The 17050-nt window shown below is 36.1% G+C and overlaps 1 protein-coding gene across 3 annotated transcripts in view; it reads left to right on the plus strand.

Annotated features, from left to right (window-relative positions):
• The window catches only part of LOC139975329 (mediator of RNA polymerase II transcription subunit 12-like protein), a 93230-nt gene that overhangs the window by 17716 nt on the left and 58464 nt on the right, over nt 1–17050 (plus strand). For all 3 annotated transcript variants that reach the window (XM_071983183.1, XM_071983181.1, XM_071983184.1), the window contains 8 exons: nt 2952–3062; nt 4569–4678; nt 7158–7428; nt 9201–9300; nt 10267–10403; nt 12010–12141; nt 12530–12659; nt 16749–16951. In XM_071983183.1, the coding sequence (XP_071839284.1) occupies nt 2952–3062; nt 4569–4678; nt 7158–7428; nt 9201–9300; nt 10267–10403; nt 12010–12141; nt 12530–12659; nt 16749–16951 (1194 nt within the window). The remainder of the gene's footprint in view (nt 1–2951; nt 3063–4568; nt 4679–7157; nt 7429–9200; nt 9301–10266; nt 10404–12009; nt 12142–12529; nt 12660–16748; nt 16952–17050) is intronic.

Here is a 17050-nt window from a genome sequence, read left to right on the forward strand (position 1 = left end):
GTTTGGTTGCTTGTAGTCAGTACCTGAAGGGATTTGTGAAATTATTCATGCTGTTGTTGGTTTGGTTGCTTGTAGTCAGTACCTGAAGGGATTTATGAAATTATTCATGCTGTTGTTGGTTTGGTTGCTTGTAGTCAGTACCTGAAGGGATTAATGATATTATTCATGCTGTTGTTGGTTTGGTTGCTTGTAGTCTGTACCTGAAGGGATTTATGAAATTATTCATGCTGTTGTTGGTACGGTTGCTTGTAGTCAGTACTTAAAGGGATTTATGGAATTATTCATGCTGTTGTTGGTTTGGTTGCTTGTAGTCAGTACTTAAAGGAATTTATGATATTATTCATGCTGTTTGTTTGGTTGCTTGTAGTCAGTACCTAAATGGATTTGTGAAATTATTCATGCTGTTGTTGGTTTGGTTGCTTGTAGTCAGTACCTAAATGGATTTATGAAATTATTCATGCTGTTGTTGGTTTGGTTGCTTTTAGTCAGTACCTAAAGGGATTTATGAAATTATTCATGCTGTTGTTGGTACGGTTGCTTGTAGTCAGTACTTAAAGGGATTTATGAAATTATGCTGTTGGTTTGGTTGCTTGTAGTCAGTACCTAAATGGATTTATGAAATTTTCATGCTGTTGTTGGTACGGTTGCTTGTAGTCAGTACCTAAAGGGATTTATGAAATTATTCATGCTGTTGTTGGTTTGGTTGCTTGTAGTCAGTACCTAAATGGATTCATGAAATTATTCATGCTGTTGTTGGTTTGGTTGCTTGAAGTCAGTACCTAAAGGGATTTATGATATTATTCATGCTGTTGTTGGTTTGGTTGCTTGTAGTCAGTACCTAAAGGGATTTGTGAAATTATTCATGCTGGTGTTGGTTTGGTTGCTTGTAGTCAGTACCTCAAGGGATTTATGAAATTATTCATGCTGTTGTTGGTTTGGTTGCTTGTAGTCAGTACCTAAAGGGATTTATGATATTATTCATGCTGTTGTTGGTTTGGTTGTTTGTATCCAGTACCTAAAGGGATTTATGGAATTATTCATGCTGTTGTTGGTTTGGTTGCTTGTAGTCAGTACCTCAAGGGATTTATGAAATTATTCATGCTGTTGTTGGTTTGGTTGCTTGTAGTCAGTACCTAAAGGGATTTGTGAAATTATTCATGCTGTTGTTGGTTTGGTTGCTTGTAGTCAGTACCTAAATGGATTTATGAAATTATTCATGCTGTTGTTGGTTTGGTTGCTTGTAGTCAGTACCTAAAGGGATTTATGATATTATTCATGCTGTTGTTGGTTTGGTTGCTTGTAGTCAGTACCTAAATGGATTTATGATATTATTCATGCTGTTGTTGGTTTGGTTGCTTGTAGTCAGTACCTAAAGGGATTTATGATATTATTCATGCTGTTTGTTTGGTTGCTTGAAGTCAGTACCTAAAGGGATTTATGAAATTATTCATGCTGTTGTTGGTTTGGTTGCTTGTAGTCAGTACCTAAAGGGATTTGTGAAATTATTCATGCTGTTGTTGGTTTGGTTGCTTGTAGTCAGTACCTCAAGGGATTTATGAAATTATTCATGCTGTTGTTGGTTTGGTTGCTTGTAGTCAGTACCTAAAGGGATTTATGAAATTATTCATGCTGTTGTTGGTTTGGTTGCTTGTAGTCAGTACCTAAATGGATTTATGAAATTATTCATGCTGTTGTTGGTTTGGTTGCTTGTAGTCAGTACCTAAAGGGATTTATGATATTATTCATGCTGTTTGTTTGGTTGCTTGAAGTCAGTACCTAAAGGGATTTATGAAATTATTCATGCTGTTGTTGGTTTGGTTGCTTGTAGTCAGTACCTAAAGGGATTTGTGAAATTATTCATGCTGTTGTTGGTTTGGTTGCTTGTAGTCAGTACCTAAATGGATTTATGATATTATTCATGCTGTTGTTGGTTTGGTTGCTTGTAGTCAGTACCTAAATGGATTTATGAAATTATTCATGCTGTTGTTGGTATGGTTGCTTGTAGTCAGTACCTAAAGGGATTTATGAAATTATTCATGCTGGTGTTGGTTTGGTTGCTTGTAGTCAGTACTTAAAAGGATTTATGATATTATTCATGCGTTGTTGGTTTGGTTGCTTGTAGTCAGTACCTAAATGGATTCATGAAATTATTCATGCTGTTGTTGGTTTGGTTGCTTGTAGTCAGTACTTAAAGGGATTTATGATATTATTCATGCGTTGTTGGTTTGGTTGCTTGAAGTCAGTACCTAAAGGGATTTATGAAATTATTCATGCTGTTGTTGGTTTGGTTGCTTGAAGTCAGTACCTAAAGGGATTTATGATATTATTCATGCTGTTGGTTTGGTTGCTTGTAGTCAGTACCTAAAGGGATTTATGGAATTATTCATGCTGTTGGTTGGTTGCTTGTAGTCAGTACTTAAAGGGATTTATGATATTATTCATGCTGTTGGTTTGGTTGCTTGTAGTCAGTACCTAAATGGATTTATGATATTATTCATGCTGTTGTTGGTTTGGTTGCTTGTAGTCAGTACCTAAAGGGATTTATGATATTATTCATGCTGTTGTTGGTTTGGTTGCTTGTAGTCTGTACCTGAAGGGATTTATGATATTATTCATGCTGTTGTTGGTTTGGTTGCTTGTAGTCAGTACCTAAAGGGATTTATGATATTATTCATGCTGTTGTTGGTTTGGTTGCTTGTAGTCAGTACCTAAAGGGATTTAACAAATCAATAGTATAGTTAAGAAAAATCTGCTTCATTCAAGCATGTCCTTGCTGTACAGACATGTTGTTAAAATTCTGCACCAGCATTCAAAGCAATTGTTCATGTTATAAATATAACCATTTCATCATGAGGAACTTTACTGGCTATTAGTTTGTCTTTGTGAGTCTGTTGACACCCTAGTATAGAACTTAAGAAGTTTGTGTGATTTAATGCATTCATACATTTCAGGAGGGTATGCTGGAATGTCACGACTACCTTGCTTGGACTGTTGACACCCTTGAGAAGATAAAGCCCAGTGATGACATTACGTTAAGGTTCCTTATTCCATATGTCATGCAGGTCAGTGAATATCTTGACTTCCTATATATTTTTGATTACGTTTACTTTTTCTATCATTGATAGTCTTGATATTGATAATTTTCGGAGCTACTATCAATACATTGTGTTATAGAGAATTAATGGTGAAGCATATGCAGTGACACATCCCTAGGTTATACCAGTGCACAAGTTGTTAACGTTTTTGGACATATGTAGGATGTGGTTAAAGTGTATTGATTAAGCAATGGTAGAAATTGGTGATTAATAGAATCAAGACAAAGTGTATGAATTAATAGATTGCATAATTGGTGCCTGGTTGATAGCATCTAGACTAGGTGCATGTATCCATTGGATGACATCTATAATTAGTGAGTGGTTGATAGCATCTAGACTAGGTGCATGTATCCATTGGATGACATCTATAATTAATGAGTGGTTGATAGCATCTAGACTAGGTGCATATATCCATTGGATGCCATAAATAATCAGTGTTTGGTGGATAGCATCTATGCTAGGTGCATGTATCCATTGGATGGCATAAATAATTAGTGAGTGGTTGATAGTATCTAGACTAGGTGCATGTATCCATTGGATGGCATAAATAATTAGTGAGTGGTTGATAGCATCTATGCTAGGTGCATGTATCCATTGGATAGCATAAATAATTAGTGAGTGGTTGATTATAGATGCCATCAAATGGATACATGCACCTTGTATAGATACTATTAACCACTTAATAATTATTTATGCCATCCAATGGATACATGCACATATAGATGCTATCCACCAAACACTGATTATTTATGCCATCCAATGGATACATGAACCTAGTCTAGATGCTATCAACCACTCACTAATTATAGATGTCATCCAATGGATACAAGCAGATATAGATACTATTAACCACTCACTAATTATTTATGCCATCCAATGGATACATGCACCTAGTCTAGATGCTATCAACCACTCACTAATTATTTATGCTATCCAATGGATACATGCACCTAGCATAGATGCTATCAACCACTCACTAATTATTTATGCCATCCAATGGATACATGGATGGCGTATAGATGCTATTAACCATTTAATAATTATTCCGGATTTCGCTGCGACGTATTCGTTACTTGGAGCTAGCCTAACATAACGATAGTGTGTAAGTAGTCAGAACTAGTGGTAGGATGTGCTAGTGCTAATACTTTTGAGCAAGCCTAACATAACGATAGTGCGTAAGTATTCAGAGCTAGGAGTAGGATGTGTTAGAACGGCATTCCCCCAGTTTCTCCGAATAGTTTTCCGGTTTTTTTTTTGGCTGCACTTACATCCCTGTATAATTAGTGCATGGTGGATAGCATCTATAGTGTATAGATGCATGTAAACATTGCATCTATAACAGTTGCATATCCATTGGATGGCATCAGTAATCGGTGTGTGGTGGATACCATCTATAGCATAGTAGAGTAGGGATTAAATGCAAGGGCAGCTCCTTGTTATATTTACAAGATCATTTGTAATTTGTTTTATTAGTTTGCTGAAGAATTTGTGAAGAGCCAAATGTTGTCAAGGAGATTGGCCTACTACTGCGGTAACCGGCTGTGCAGTTTAATCGAAGATAGCCAAACTTGTCAGAGTACAAAGTAAGCTTGGGAGGTTATCTGAGTAGACAGATTGATTAAGCCAAATCTGTTCTGATAGATATTTTCAAATTAATATCTGCTTCAGTAAATTATATAGCATTTGTTCATTATTTTTCAAATAGATTTACCAAGGAAACATATCTGAGCAAACAGATTGATCAATTCAACCAACATTTGGACTAAAAGATTGATTAAGATTCATGTAGCTTCTAAAATAGATTGATTAATTGGGCATACATTCATCTTCTTGGATAGATTGATTGATTGGGCATACATGCATCTTCTTGGATAGATTAATTGATTGGGCATACATGCCTCTTCTTGGGTAGATTGATTAATTGGGCATACATGCTTCTTCTTGGATATATTGATTAATTGGGCATACATGCTTCTTCTTGGATATATTGATTAATTGAGCATACATGCTTCTTCTTGGATAGATTGATTAATTGGGCATACATTCATCTTCTTGGATAGATTGATTGATTGGGCATACATGCCTCTTCTTGGGTAGATTGATTAATTGGGCATACATGCCTCTTCTTGGGTATATTGATTAATTGGGCATACATGCCTCTTCTTGGGTATATTGATTAATTGGGCATACATGCTTCTTCTTGGATATATTGATTAATTGGGCATACATGCTTCTTCTTGGATATATTGATTAATTGGGCATACATGCTTCTTCTTGGATAGATTGATTAATTGGGCATACATGCTTCTTCTTGGGTAGATTGATTGATTGGGCATACATGCTTCTTCTTGGATAGATTGATTGATTGGGCATACATGCATCTTCTTGGGTAGATTGATTAATTGAGCATACATGCATCTTCTTGGATAGATGATTCGGCAAACATGCTACTTCTTGGATATATTGATTAATTGGGCATACATGCTTCTTCTTGGATATATTGATTAGTTGGGCAAACATGCTTCTTCTTGGGTAGATTGATTAATTGGGCATACATGCCTCTTCTTGGGTAGATTGATTAATTTGGCATACATGCTTCTTCTTGGATATATTGATTAATTGGGCATACATGCATCTTCTTGGATATATTGATTAATTGGGCATACATGCTTCTTCTTGGATAGATTGATTAATTGGGCATACATGCTTCTTCTTGGATAGATTAATTGGGCATACATGCTTCTTCTTGGATAAATTGATTAATTGGGCATACATGCATCTTCTTGGATATATTGATTAGTTGGGCATACACGCTTCTTCTTGGATAGATTGATTAATTGGGCAAACATGCTTCTTCTTGGGTAGATTGATTAATTGGGCATACATGCTTCTTCTTTGATATATTGATTAATTGGGCATACATGCATCTTCTTGGATATATTGATTAGTTGGGCATACACGCTTCTTCGTGGATAGATTAATTGATTGGGCAAACATGCTTCTTCTTGGGTAGATTGATTAATTGGGCATACATGCTTCTTCTTTGATATATTGATTAATTGGGCATACATGCATCTTCTTGGATATATTGATTAGTTGGGCATACATGCTTCTTCTTGGATATATTGATTAATTGGGCATACATGCTTCTTCTTGGATATATTGATTAATTGGGCATACATGCTTCTTCTTGGATATATTGATTAGTTGGGCATACATGCTTCTTCTTGGATAGATTAATTGATTGGGCAAACATGCTTCTTCTTGGATATATTGATTAATTGGGCATACATGCATCTTCTTGGATAGATGATTGGGCAAACATGCTTCTTCTTGGATATATTGATTAATTGGGCATACATGCTTCTTCTTGGATATATTGATTAGTTGGGCAAACATGCTTCTTCTTGGGTAGATTGATTAATTGGGCATACATGCCTCTTCTTGGGTAGATTGATTAATTGGGCATACATGCTTCTTCTTGGATATATTGATTAATTGGGCATACATGCATCTTCTTGGATATATTGATTAATTGGGCATACATGCTTCTTCTTGGATAGATTGATTAATTGGGCATACATGCTTCTTCTTGGATAGATTAATTGGGCATACATGCTTCTTCTTGGATAAATTGATTAATTGGGCATACATGCTTCTTGGATAGATTGATTAATTGGGCATACATGCTTCTTCTTGGATAGATTGATTAATTGGGCATACATGCTTCTTCTTGGATAGATTAATTGATTGGGCAAACATGCTTCTTCTTGGGTAGATTGATTTATTGGGCATACATGCTTCTTGGATAGATTAATTGGTCATACATGCTTCTTCTTGGATAGATTAATTGGGCATCCATGCTTCTTCTTGGATAGATTAATTGGGCACACATGCTTCTTCTTGGATAGATTGATTAATTGGTCATACATGCTTCTACTTGGAGAGATTAATTGGGCAAACAGCAACATGTATGAAGTCTATATAACGCTTTATATACTACTCACTTATCTTTTCTCTTGCTGTCTTCAAGTTTATCATTGAATTTTTTTCCCTGAGCAGCCAGGTTGCTTCTGCAAGTTCTTCCAACCAAAACATGTACCAAGCCCTATTTTCGGAGTATCTAGGTTGTCCTCAGCATCGAACCATCATACTTGGTCTTGGAACTTTGTTGCAGTGCATTACCATCAAGTGCCCTAGTGCTGTTATATGGATTAACTCATCTGATGCTAAAGACAAACACATTGCCAGCCCAGGGTCCCCTTTAGACATCTTGCCATTTCCTCCATCTAGCCTACCAATCTCAGGAGGACCAACGCTTCAAAACCATCAGGTAACCTTCACTCCCATGTATCTCCTTAATATTGATACATGTTATCCTATGTATGAGCTCAGTGTACTAAAAGAGTTAAATGTTTGTTGTCCTGAGATATGTTATGTTTTATACAATGAAGCTATATGTAGATAAATAGTTGCATTACAATAAACATATTGACGGACACAGTTCATTAACAGCTGATGAAAGCATTATTGGCCAATTGCCAGGAACAATTTAACATGTGTCAAACAAGGTAATTTCAAGCTCTCAAAGCCTAATGGGGAAACTAACAATATAACCATGTCATTCCTCCAATTCTTATGCTGTTTAACTTGCTCCTATATTTCCTATTTTCAATTTTGTGAAGCATCCTCCTCCGCCAAGTTTCCCCTTCTTTGTTAGGTATTTTAACTTCAGAGGAGCAAAAGCATATGAATCTGGATGTATGTACAAGTCACCTTTACCTATTAGCAAAATTTCATCTCACTGATATAACTACCAGTACAACAATTATACCAGGTTTACAATCATGAGGTAGATTCATAACAGAGGAGAAACCCTGCAAGCAATTTGAATTAGAATGTTATATCTGTGTAGACCACATACACACCTGGGATGTGTGAATACATGAAACAGCTGGATGTGTTAGTGCACAAAAAGCTGGATGTGTGAGTGCATCAAACAGCTGGATGTGTGAGTGCATCAAATAGCTGGATGTGTGAATACATGAAACAGCTGGATGTGTGAGTGCATCAAACAGCTGGATGTGTGAGTGCATCAAACAGCTGGATGTGTGAGTGCATCAAATAGCTGGATGTGTGAATACATGAAACAGCTGGATGTGTGCATACATGAAACAGCTGGATGTGTGAGTGCATCAAACAGCTGGATGTGTGAGTGCATCAAACAGCTAGATGTGTGAGTGCATCAAATAGCTGGATGTGTGAATACATGAAACAGCTGGATATGTGAGTGCATCAAACAGCTGGATGTTTGAGTGCATCAAACAGCTGGATATGTGAGTGCATCAAACAGCTGGATGTTTGAGTGCATCAAACAGCTAGATGTGTGAGTGCATTAAACAGCTGGATGTGTGAATGCATCAAACAGGTGGATGTGTGAATGCATCAAACAGTTGGATGTGTGAGTGCATCAAACAGCTGGATGTGTGAGTGTATTAAACAGCTGGATGTGTGAATACAAGAAATAGCTAGATGTGTGAGTGCACAAAATACTGGATGTGTGAATGCATCAAACAGCTGGATGTGTGAGTGTATGAAACAGCTGGATGTGTGAATACATGCAACAGCTGGATGTGTGAGTGCATCAAACAGCTGGATGTGTGAATACAAGAAACAGCTAGATGTGTGAGTGCACAAAATACTGGAAGTGTGAATGCATCAAACAGCTGGATGTGTGAGTGTATGAAACAGCTGGATGTGTGAATACATGCAACAGCTGGATGTGTGAGTGCATCAAACAGCTGGATGTGTGAGTGTATGAAACGGCTGGATGTGTGAGTGCATGAAACAGCTGGATGTATGAGTGCATCAAACAGCTGGATGTGTGAGTGCATTAAACAGCTGGATGTGTGAATGCATCAGATAGCTCGATGTGTGAGTGCATCGAACAGCTGATTTTCATATACAAAGCAGTTTTCTTTGGCATCAACACATGATAATATTGTACTAGGAAGGATAAGTCTATGAATTCTGAGTAGGGGCTAGAATAGCCAGACCACCCTGCATCACACAAGATTGAACCCCTTTTCATATTTTATCAATTAGATACGTGGGGCTCTTCGTCACATAGAAAATCAGATAAAAGTCAGGAGTCGAGCAGTGGAGTTACGATGGTCATCTGATAAATGCCAAGATTCAGACACTGGTGAGTCAATACGTTTTCTTTTTCAATCATTCATCTAAACAGACGGTCTTGGTGAAAATTTATTTCTGACTGATGAAAGAGGAATTTATTGTAAGCCTCCTGGTGATTTTTGCATTAAACTCCTAATTGTACCATTTTGGAAATAGTAGTATTTAAATTTACACCTTTTATACCCAAGTGAGATTGAAGCAAACAGGTGTGGTTTCACAGTTGCACACTAACATATTGGGATGCACATACACACTGGGATGTGTTTATCATGAACACACTACTGTAGTTGGTATTTGTTCACTTACATAAAATTGGTTTATCATGAACACACTAGTTGGTATTTGTTCACTTCAGTTAAAATTGGGATAGGTTTATCATGAACTCTCTACTGTGGTTGGTATTTGTTCACTTACATAAACTTGGGATAGGTTTATCATGAACACTCTACTGTCGTTGGTATTTGTTCACTTACATAAAATAGGGATAGGTTTATCATGAACACACTACTGTCGTTGGTGTTTGTTCACTTACATAAAATTGGGATATCATTAAAGGTATAGGAATTGCAGCAGGAAGATTAAAATATGTTCCTGATTTATCAGTTGAATATAAACTTTCCTCTACTGTACCTTGATGGGAGAGATTGTATTTGTGGTACTTATCTCCCTGACTGTCAGTCATTTCAAACAGCTTTTTAATAGACGTGTCAGGCAATGATGGTTTATAGGTGAATTACAGTCTCTGCCATGTTTACACAAGTCATTGCTCAAACTGTTGAATACTCATGGATTATTTTTCAATTGTTCTCGTATAGATGATTTTATATTGCACATGATTGTCATTAGGCATTACTGTAACATTATTGTATCATGATCATCTATGGTGAAATACAAGTTTTTGCCTTCTATGCAAAGATTTCAGGAATCACTGTTCTTTTCTAAGGGGCAAAACTCATTATCTTCTCTTTCTTTCCAGGACATACCATTAGTAAGGAGTTGCAAACATTGGAATATTTAGACAAACATAATTTTGAGAAGTGTGACTCTAACAATTCCTTGGACTCCTTATATCATAAAATTTTCCCTGGAGCATCTCAACGTGAAGGAAGCGAGGTAAAGTTTTCAAGATTATCATATTGGGTATTAGTATTTTGATCTTTGAAAGGTTTTTGTCATTTCAGAAGTTATATCATTGCAGATTTACTGGGAATAATGAAAGAAATCACAAGATGGTGCATTTCTGCTGTGGATCATATGTAAAGAGACTGTTGTTCACGTTGAACTTACAGAATTATAATTTTCAAATGTTGTGAGTTGCATTGGTTGGCAACTGGGTTTATGGGAGTCTGGTCATATGAGATGTGCATACATGATGACTGAAATAACTGCAAAAGTAAAGGTTGGAATGTGGATCTACCTTTGCCACTATAAAATCCTATCATCTTTGTTTTATGTCAAAGGTTATTTGAGTTAAAGCTGAGGTGAACCCCACACTTGGTATGTAAGTCCTCAGAAGTGAGTACAAAAATCATGCTGGATTTTGCTGTTGAGTTCAAAAGTCATTGGGTTCAAGAGAGGTCAAAGCTGAAAATCACATGAACTACTCCCAGAGAAACAAATCTGGCACATGATATGCAGGTCCACTATTAGCATAAGCCTTGTTGGTCGTTTAGATTCAGGTTTTTTGTTAAATGTCCATATCTCTGCAACTGTCTGTCTGATTTAATTTATGCTTGGTGATGTAACTACATAGTATGCACATGTTCTTTGCAACAACTATTTTTTCCTCATAAATCTTCATGGTGAATGGTGTTTAATCAAAAACAGCTTGTAAACATGATATCTCAACAACCACAAGATCAATGTCATACATAGTAGGTAGATGCCTTGTGATGAGTAAATTGTTGATTCCTATGCCATGAATATTAATAAATGGGAGGGCTTCATGTAAAATTTGGTTCAAACTGGCATGGTGTTGTTGGTACATGATAAGCACGTTGTGACAAGTTTACGTCATTAATATTCATCAAATTGCAAAAGCTGGCCTTTAAACACAAGACAAGAACCAAATGTTACATAGTTTTCATCCTTGGCTTATTGGATTTGTCACACATTCATGCAATCAACCATGTTGTTTTTTGTGTGCATATCATGAATATTAATCAGTGAACATAAAATTCTTAATAAGATATATCTGATGTCTAATTACTTTTATACATGTACTAGTATTGTAAGTATATAGATACATGTTAATGAGATCATAAAACTTGAACTCATTAATATTTATGCGTGTATCTGTTCTCTTACTATGTCACTAAATAGTCTTTGTCAACATGATAACTGACTACTGGTACCTTCCTTTTTATGTTGCCACAGTCAATAAATAATCCCTCTTCATTGTGGTGTGCACAAAGTTCATGTATACTAACATGTATGGCTGACCACACTATGAATGTATGGGCATTGGAACCACTAAACGTTTCATTTTTTGGTTTAAGGATAACCTGGAAGTTTTGTTACATGTTCATCCCTACCGCATTGATTATTGCTTGGAATTGCTTGAGACAGGCTAATACACTTTAAGTGTGTATTTATTTAGGTTGCTCCTAGTTATGAATGTTCTGTGATTGTTTTCCTTGTGTAGTGATGCATCTGTTTCCTTGTAGTTGGTTGGTTGTTGTTTGGTCAGGAAAGGTCAAACAGTATCTTTGTTTCATAGGTCCCATTTGGGGAGGAGCCTGTTATCCTTTTGCTTTGTTCCTGGGCAGTCTGTCCTCAGCGCAGTGGAGAGCACAGAGCTTTTGTTGTTACACATCTCTTGGAGAGACGAATGATTGAACTGGAGGATGAGGTTTGTTTACATGCTAACAATTGTCATCTTGATAGTTGTGTCGAGTTAAAGAAATCTATAAAGTTGTGCTTTGTTAGAATGTTCAGTTAGAGAAAACTTGGTACACAAGAGAGTAGAAATTGTTAATAAAGTTATGTATATATATATATTCAAGTGAGGTGGAGGACATTAAACAAGATTTAAGAACTTAATGTATCAAAATACCAATTAAAGTCATTGCACCTTAGCATGAATATCCACTTGAAACAGTTTTACTTAATGTCAGTAAAAATATGAAATAAATGTAACATTAAGTGAGCATGAACATGCTACACCATTAACATAACCAGTAATGAAACTCAAAAAACAATGAAGCATTATTCAACATAACTATTTATCTGTTTTTCAGAAAACCTTTGACCTAGACCAGTTGGAAAGTAAATCTGGAACAATTATGAACCAGTTTTTAGAGAACCAGGCACCACCGGTGTTTCAAAGAATATTGCAGGATTTCTTAGATAACCAAGCACCTGTTGCAGGTAATGCATAACCTTCATCCATAATTTGATCCATCATGATCAGGGATATTACCAAACACTTATAGCTGATAATTCATATCCTTCATCTATCAATTGATCCATCATGATCAGGGATATTACCAAACACTTATAGCTGATAATTCATATCCTTCATCTATCAATTGATCCATCATGATCAGGGATATTACCAAACACTTATAGCTGATAATTCATATCCTTCATCTATCAATTGATCCGTCATGGTCAGGGATATTACCAAACACTTATAGCTGGTAATTCATATGCTTTATATATCATTTGATCCATCTTGGGCAGGGATATTACCAAACACTTATAGCTGGTAATTCATATGCTATATATATCATTTGATCCATCATGGTCAGGGATATTACCAAACACTTATAGCTGGTAATTCATATGCTTTATATATCAATTGATCCATCATGGTCAGGGATATTACCAAACACTTATAGCTGGTAATTCATATGCTTTGTATATCATTTGATCCATCATGATCAGGGATATTACCAAACACTTATAGCTGGTAATTCATATGCTTTATATATCATTTGATCCATCGTGGTCAGGGATATTACCAAACACTTATAGCTGGTAATTCATATGCTTTATATATCATTTGATCCTTCATGATCAGGGATATTACCAAACACTTATAGCTGATAATTCATATCCTTCATCTATCAATTGATCCCTCATGGTCAGGGATATTACCAAACACTTATAGCTGGTAATTCATATGCTTTGTATATCATTTGATCCATCATGGTCAGGGATATTACCAAACACTTATAGCTGGTAATTCATATGCTTTATATATCATTTGATCCTTCATGATCAGGGATATTACCAAACACTTATAGCTGATAATTCATATCCTTCATCTATCAATTGATCCCTCATGGTCAGGGATATTACCAAACACTTATAGCTGGTAATTCATATGCTTTGTATATCATTTGATCCATCATGGTCAGGGATATTACCAAACACTTATAGCTGGTAATTCATATGCTTTATATATCATTTGATCCTTCATGATCAGGGATATTACCAAACAATTATAGCTGGTAATTCATATCCTTCATCTATCAATTGATTCTTCATGATCAGGGATATTACCAAACACTTATAGCTGATAATTCATATCCTTCATCTATCAATTGATCTGTCATGGTCAGGGATATTACCAAACACATATAGCTGATAATTCATATGCTTTTTATATCATTTGATCCATCTTGGTCAGGGATATTACCAAACACTTATAGCTGGTAATTCATATGCTTTATATATCATTTGATCCATCATGGTCAGGGATATTACCAAACACTTATAGCTGGTAATTCATATGCTTTGTATATCATTTGATCCATCATGATCAGGGATATTACCAAACACTTATAGCTGGTAATTCGTATGCTTTATATATCATTTGATCCATCATGGTCAGGGATATTACCAAACTCTGTAGCAGGTAATTCATATGCTTTATATATCATTTGATCCATCATGGTCAGGGATATTACCAAACTCTGTAGCAGGTAATTCATATGCTTTATATATCATTTGATCCATCATGGTCAGGGATATTACCAAACTCTGTCGCAGGTAATGAGTATCCTTTGTCTATCATCCGATCCATCTTGGTCAGCCATTGTATCATTCTAGGCAACAGAAAACAGGAGGACCAAGTAATATAGAACAGTGAAGGTTAATTCTATTACCCAAAATCTCCTTTTTGCTTCAACTGTTGTTCCCGATTTTGTACAGTGTCTCATTACTCCCCACATGTTTTCAAATACCATGTCATAATCGGAATATCTGTATTTGGTGGTGTGTACATATTCATACCTTGAAATACTGGTATCTGTTTAGTTGTTTGTATAGTAAGTTAGAATGAAGGTGCAGTTTTTACTTTTATTGCAAACTTTGCATGTTCCTGGAACTTTTGTACTGTTAAGAAAGGATGATGTATATCTTTTATGTGCTATATTGTCTCTGGTACAGAGAAACAGAGTATGTACTGTATGTTGCAAAGAAACCATATGGTAACAACTTTGCACGGGTACAGTGCAAGGTGCCTGCCCAGGGCCGGCCTGTCATCAAGGTTCATTTCACAATTAGAGTGCTACAGGGACATCAATTTTGAGCATTTAAAGGTTGGGCCCAGGTGTGGCTGTGAGATATGGTCATACGTATATAAACAAGAAAGACTGTACAGGGTCCGACATGGGCTGTTGTTTGGATGATGCATTGAATGTGGGTTGGGAGGAAGAGTAGAATTGACAGTCAGAAAGAAGTGGAAGTTAGCTTCTTGTAACTGGTGATTGCTCACCCTGTTTCTAGGGGGTAGGGTGAGAGGTTAAAGTTATGAGAAAGGATTGAATACAAAAGACAAACAACAGTTTTCAAGTATCTATAAAGACCAATGCTTTCCTCTTTATTTATATTAGTGCTTTGGTTCTTGATTTTGTTGTCAAAAATCTTTTCATTGTTGAAAAAAATAATGGTGTGTATGTTGAATGGATGAAAACCTTGTCCTAGACACCTATTTATGGGTGCCTTCATTCTTAAGAGCAAACTGCATTGTTAAATATACTGATATTTATGGTATTATCATTATTGATGTGACAATATATTGGGACCCCAGCGTTGGAAAACCTTGTTCAATTTCCCACGAACACACTAAAAACAACTGGCGATTTCCCTCCAGTGTTTGCGCAGCAAACACACAGACTGACCCGGTGGGGTCAAGGGGTGGAACCCCTCCCTGAAAAATTGTGCTATTTTTGTGTGTCTGGCGATAAAAATATCTCAGTTGAGGATGCAAAATACTGACAACTTTTTTAATTTAAATTGTCACAAAACTGATGAAAATTTTAAACTGAGAAGCTAGAGTAGCTATATCATGTAAGAAAATGAAACGAGATTTAATCTGTCTTACAATCTATAAAAAGTTTAACTTACAAACTTTCGATATAATGAAACAAAAAACGTTCGGCAAAGCCCCGTTTCTAGACTGCCTAGCAATGAATAGCATGCACTTTACATACATTTTACAACTGCAGTGTTAACCCTAACCAAATACTACGGTAAATGTTCTGCGAATTTTCCCAGGTACCTTGCCAAACAACTGTGAGCTCATCCCCTGTCTAACACCTGTTTGTTATCATTTTTTGGCACGTTTCCAAGGAACGTTTCATGGAGTAAACTGTTTTGGCTCCACTCTAGAATTAATTAGGTCAGTCAGTAAACTATCAGTAAAGTTATGCGAAATATTAACTTAGACGTTCAAGAAAAGTTGGTATAATATCCTCATAACATTTAGTTAAGTAAAACACACCTCAAGCCAACTGACTCCTCCGCATGAACAAAACTATACGACACAGTTAGTTGAAAACTTTATTTTATCCCTAACTCTAAATATGGTTGAGTGGGTTTTAACCCTCTCTTACTCCAGGAATTGGAACACTGTAGGTGGTGTGTGATGTCATCAGGTTCTTCATGAGATTTTCCTCTCATTATAGTATTCTTGATTATTTATCCTTGGAATATCCTTTGAATTTGGAGTCTTTATTTGCAGTCAATGTTCTTATTTGAATTTTTATCAAAATGTAACTTTGTGAGAGAACTATGCAGTTCCTTTATTGATAAATGATGTGAGCATTATTGTAGAAAACAGAGACATTTTCAATTTAGTTGCCATTATGGTATTACTCACTTTGCTGTTGCCAGATACAAAATATCCACATAGTGAAACTAACAGTGATGTGTCTTGCAATTGATATCATGCATATTTATGAGGAGGTGGGCTGAGTGTTATTTTTTTAGTATGATGAGTTTACCGGGTGAGGGATTATATATCAAATTGCAGTTACTCATGTGGAAACCATATGTTTGATCTTCAAAATTGGATCTTTGTAGATAGCAGAGACATGCTGATATGTGCTACAAATGGTTCATGCATATTTATGAAGGGCCCTGGCCCTGAAGTTATTTTACATCTTACCAAGAATTCAGTAGTAACAGTAAGCCACTAATAAGACGTTTATTTTAATTTCATTACAGATGAAAACAGCTCTCCAGAAGAGAAACGAGCCTTCTCCAGTTTGATCCTTCTCTTTAGTCAATTGATCCAGAATGAAGTATTCTCTCTTGATGCTTATATGTGTCTCCTGATTTCACGTGGCAATCTCATCAACTCTATACCTCTGGGAATTCCGTCAGATCAAGGACTGGATGGACAAGGCAGACCACGTGGCAAGGAAGTGGTAAGAATATGTTAATGATGATGAGTATGCTTATTCATCATATATCACTGAGTATTTAACATTGGCAGGATTGTGTGGAAAATCAACTTTAATTCTATG

This window comes from Apostichopus japonicus, chromosome 10 (genome assembly GCF_037975245.1).
Source record: "Apostichopus japonicus isolate 1M-3 chromosome 10, ASM3797524v1, whole genome shotgun sequence".
NCBI classification, from domain to species: domain Eukaryota; kingdom Metazoa; phylum Echinodermata; class Holothuroidea; order Aspidochirotida; family Stichopodidae; genus Apostichopus; species Apostichopus japonicus.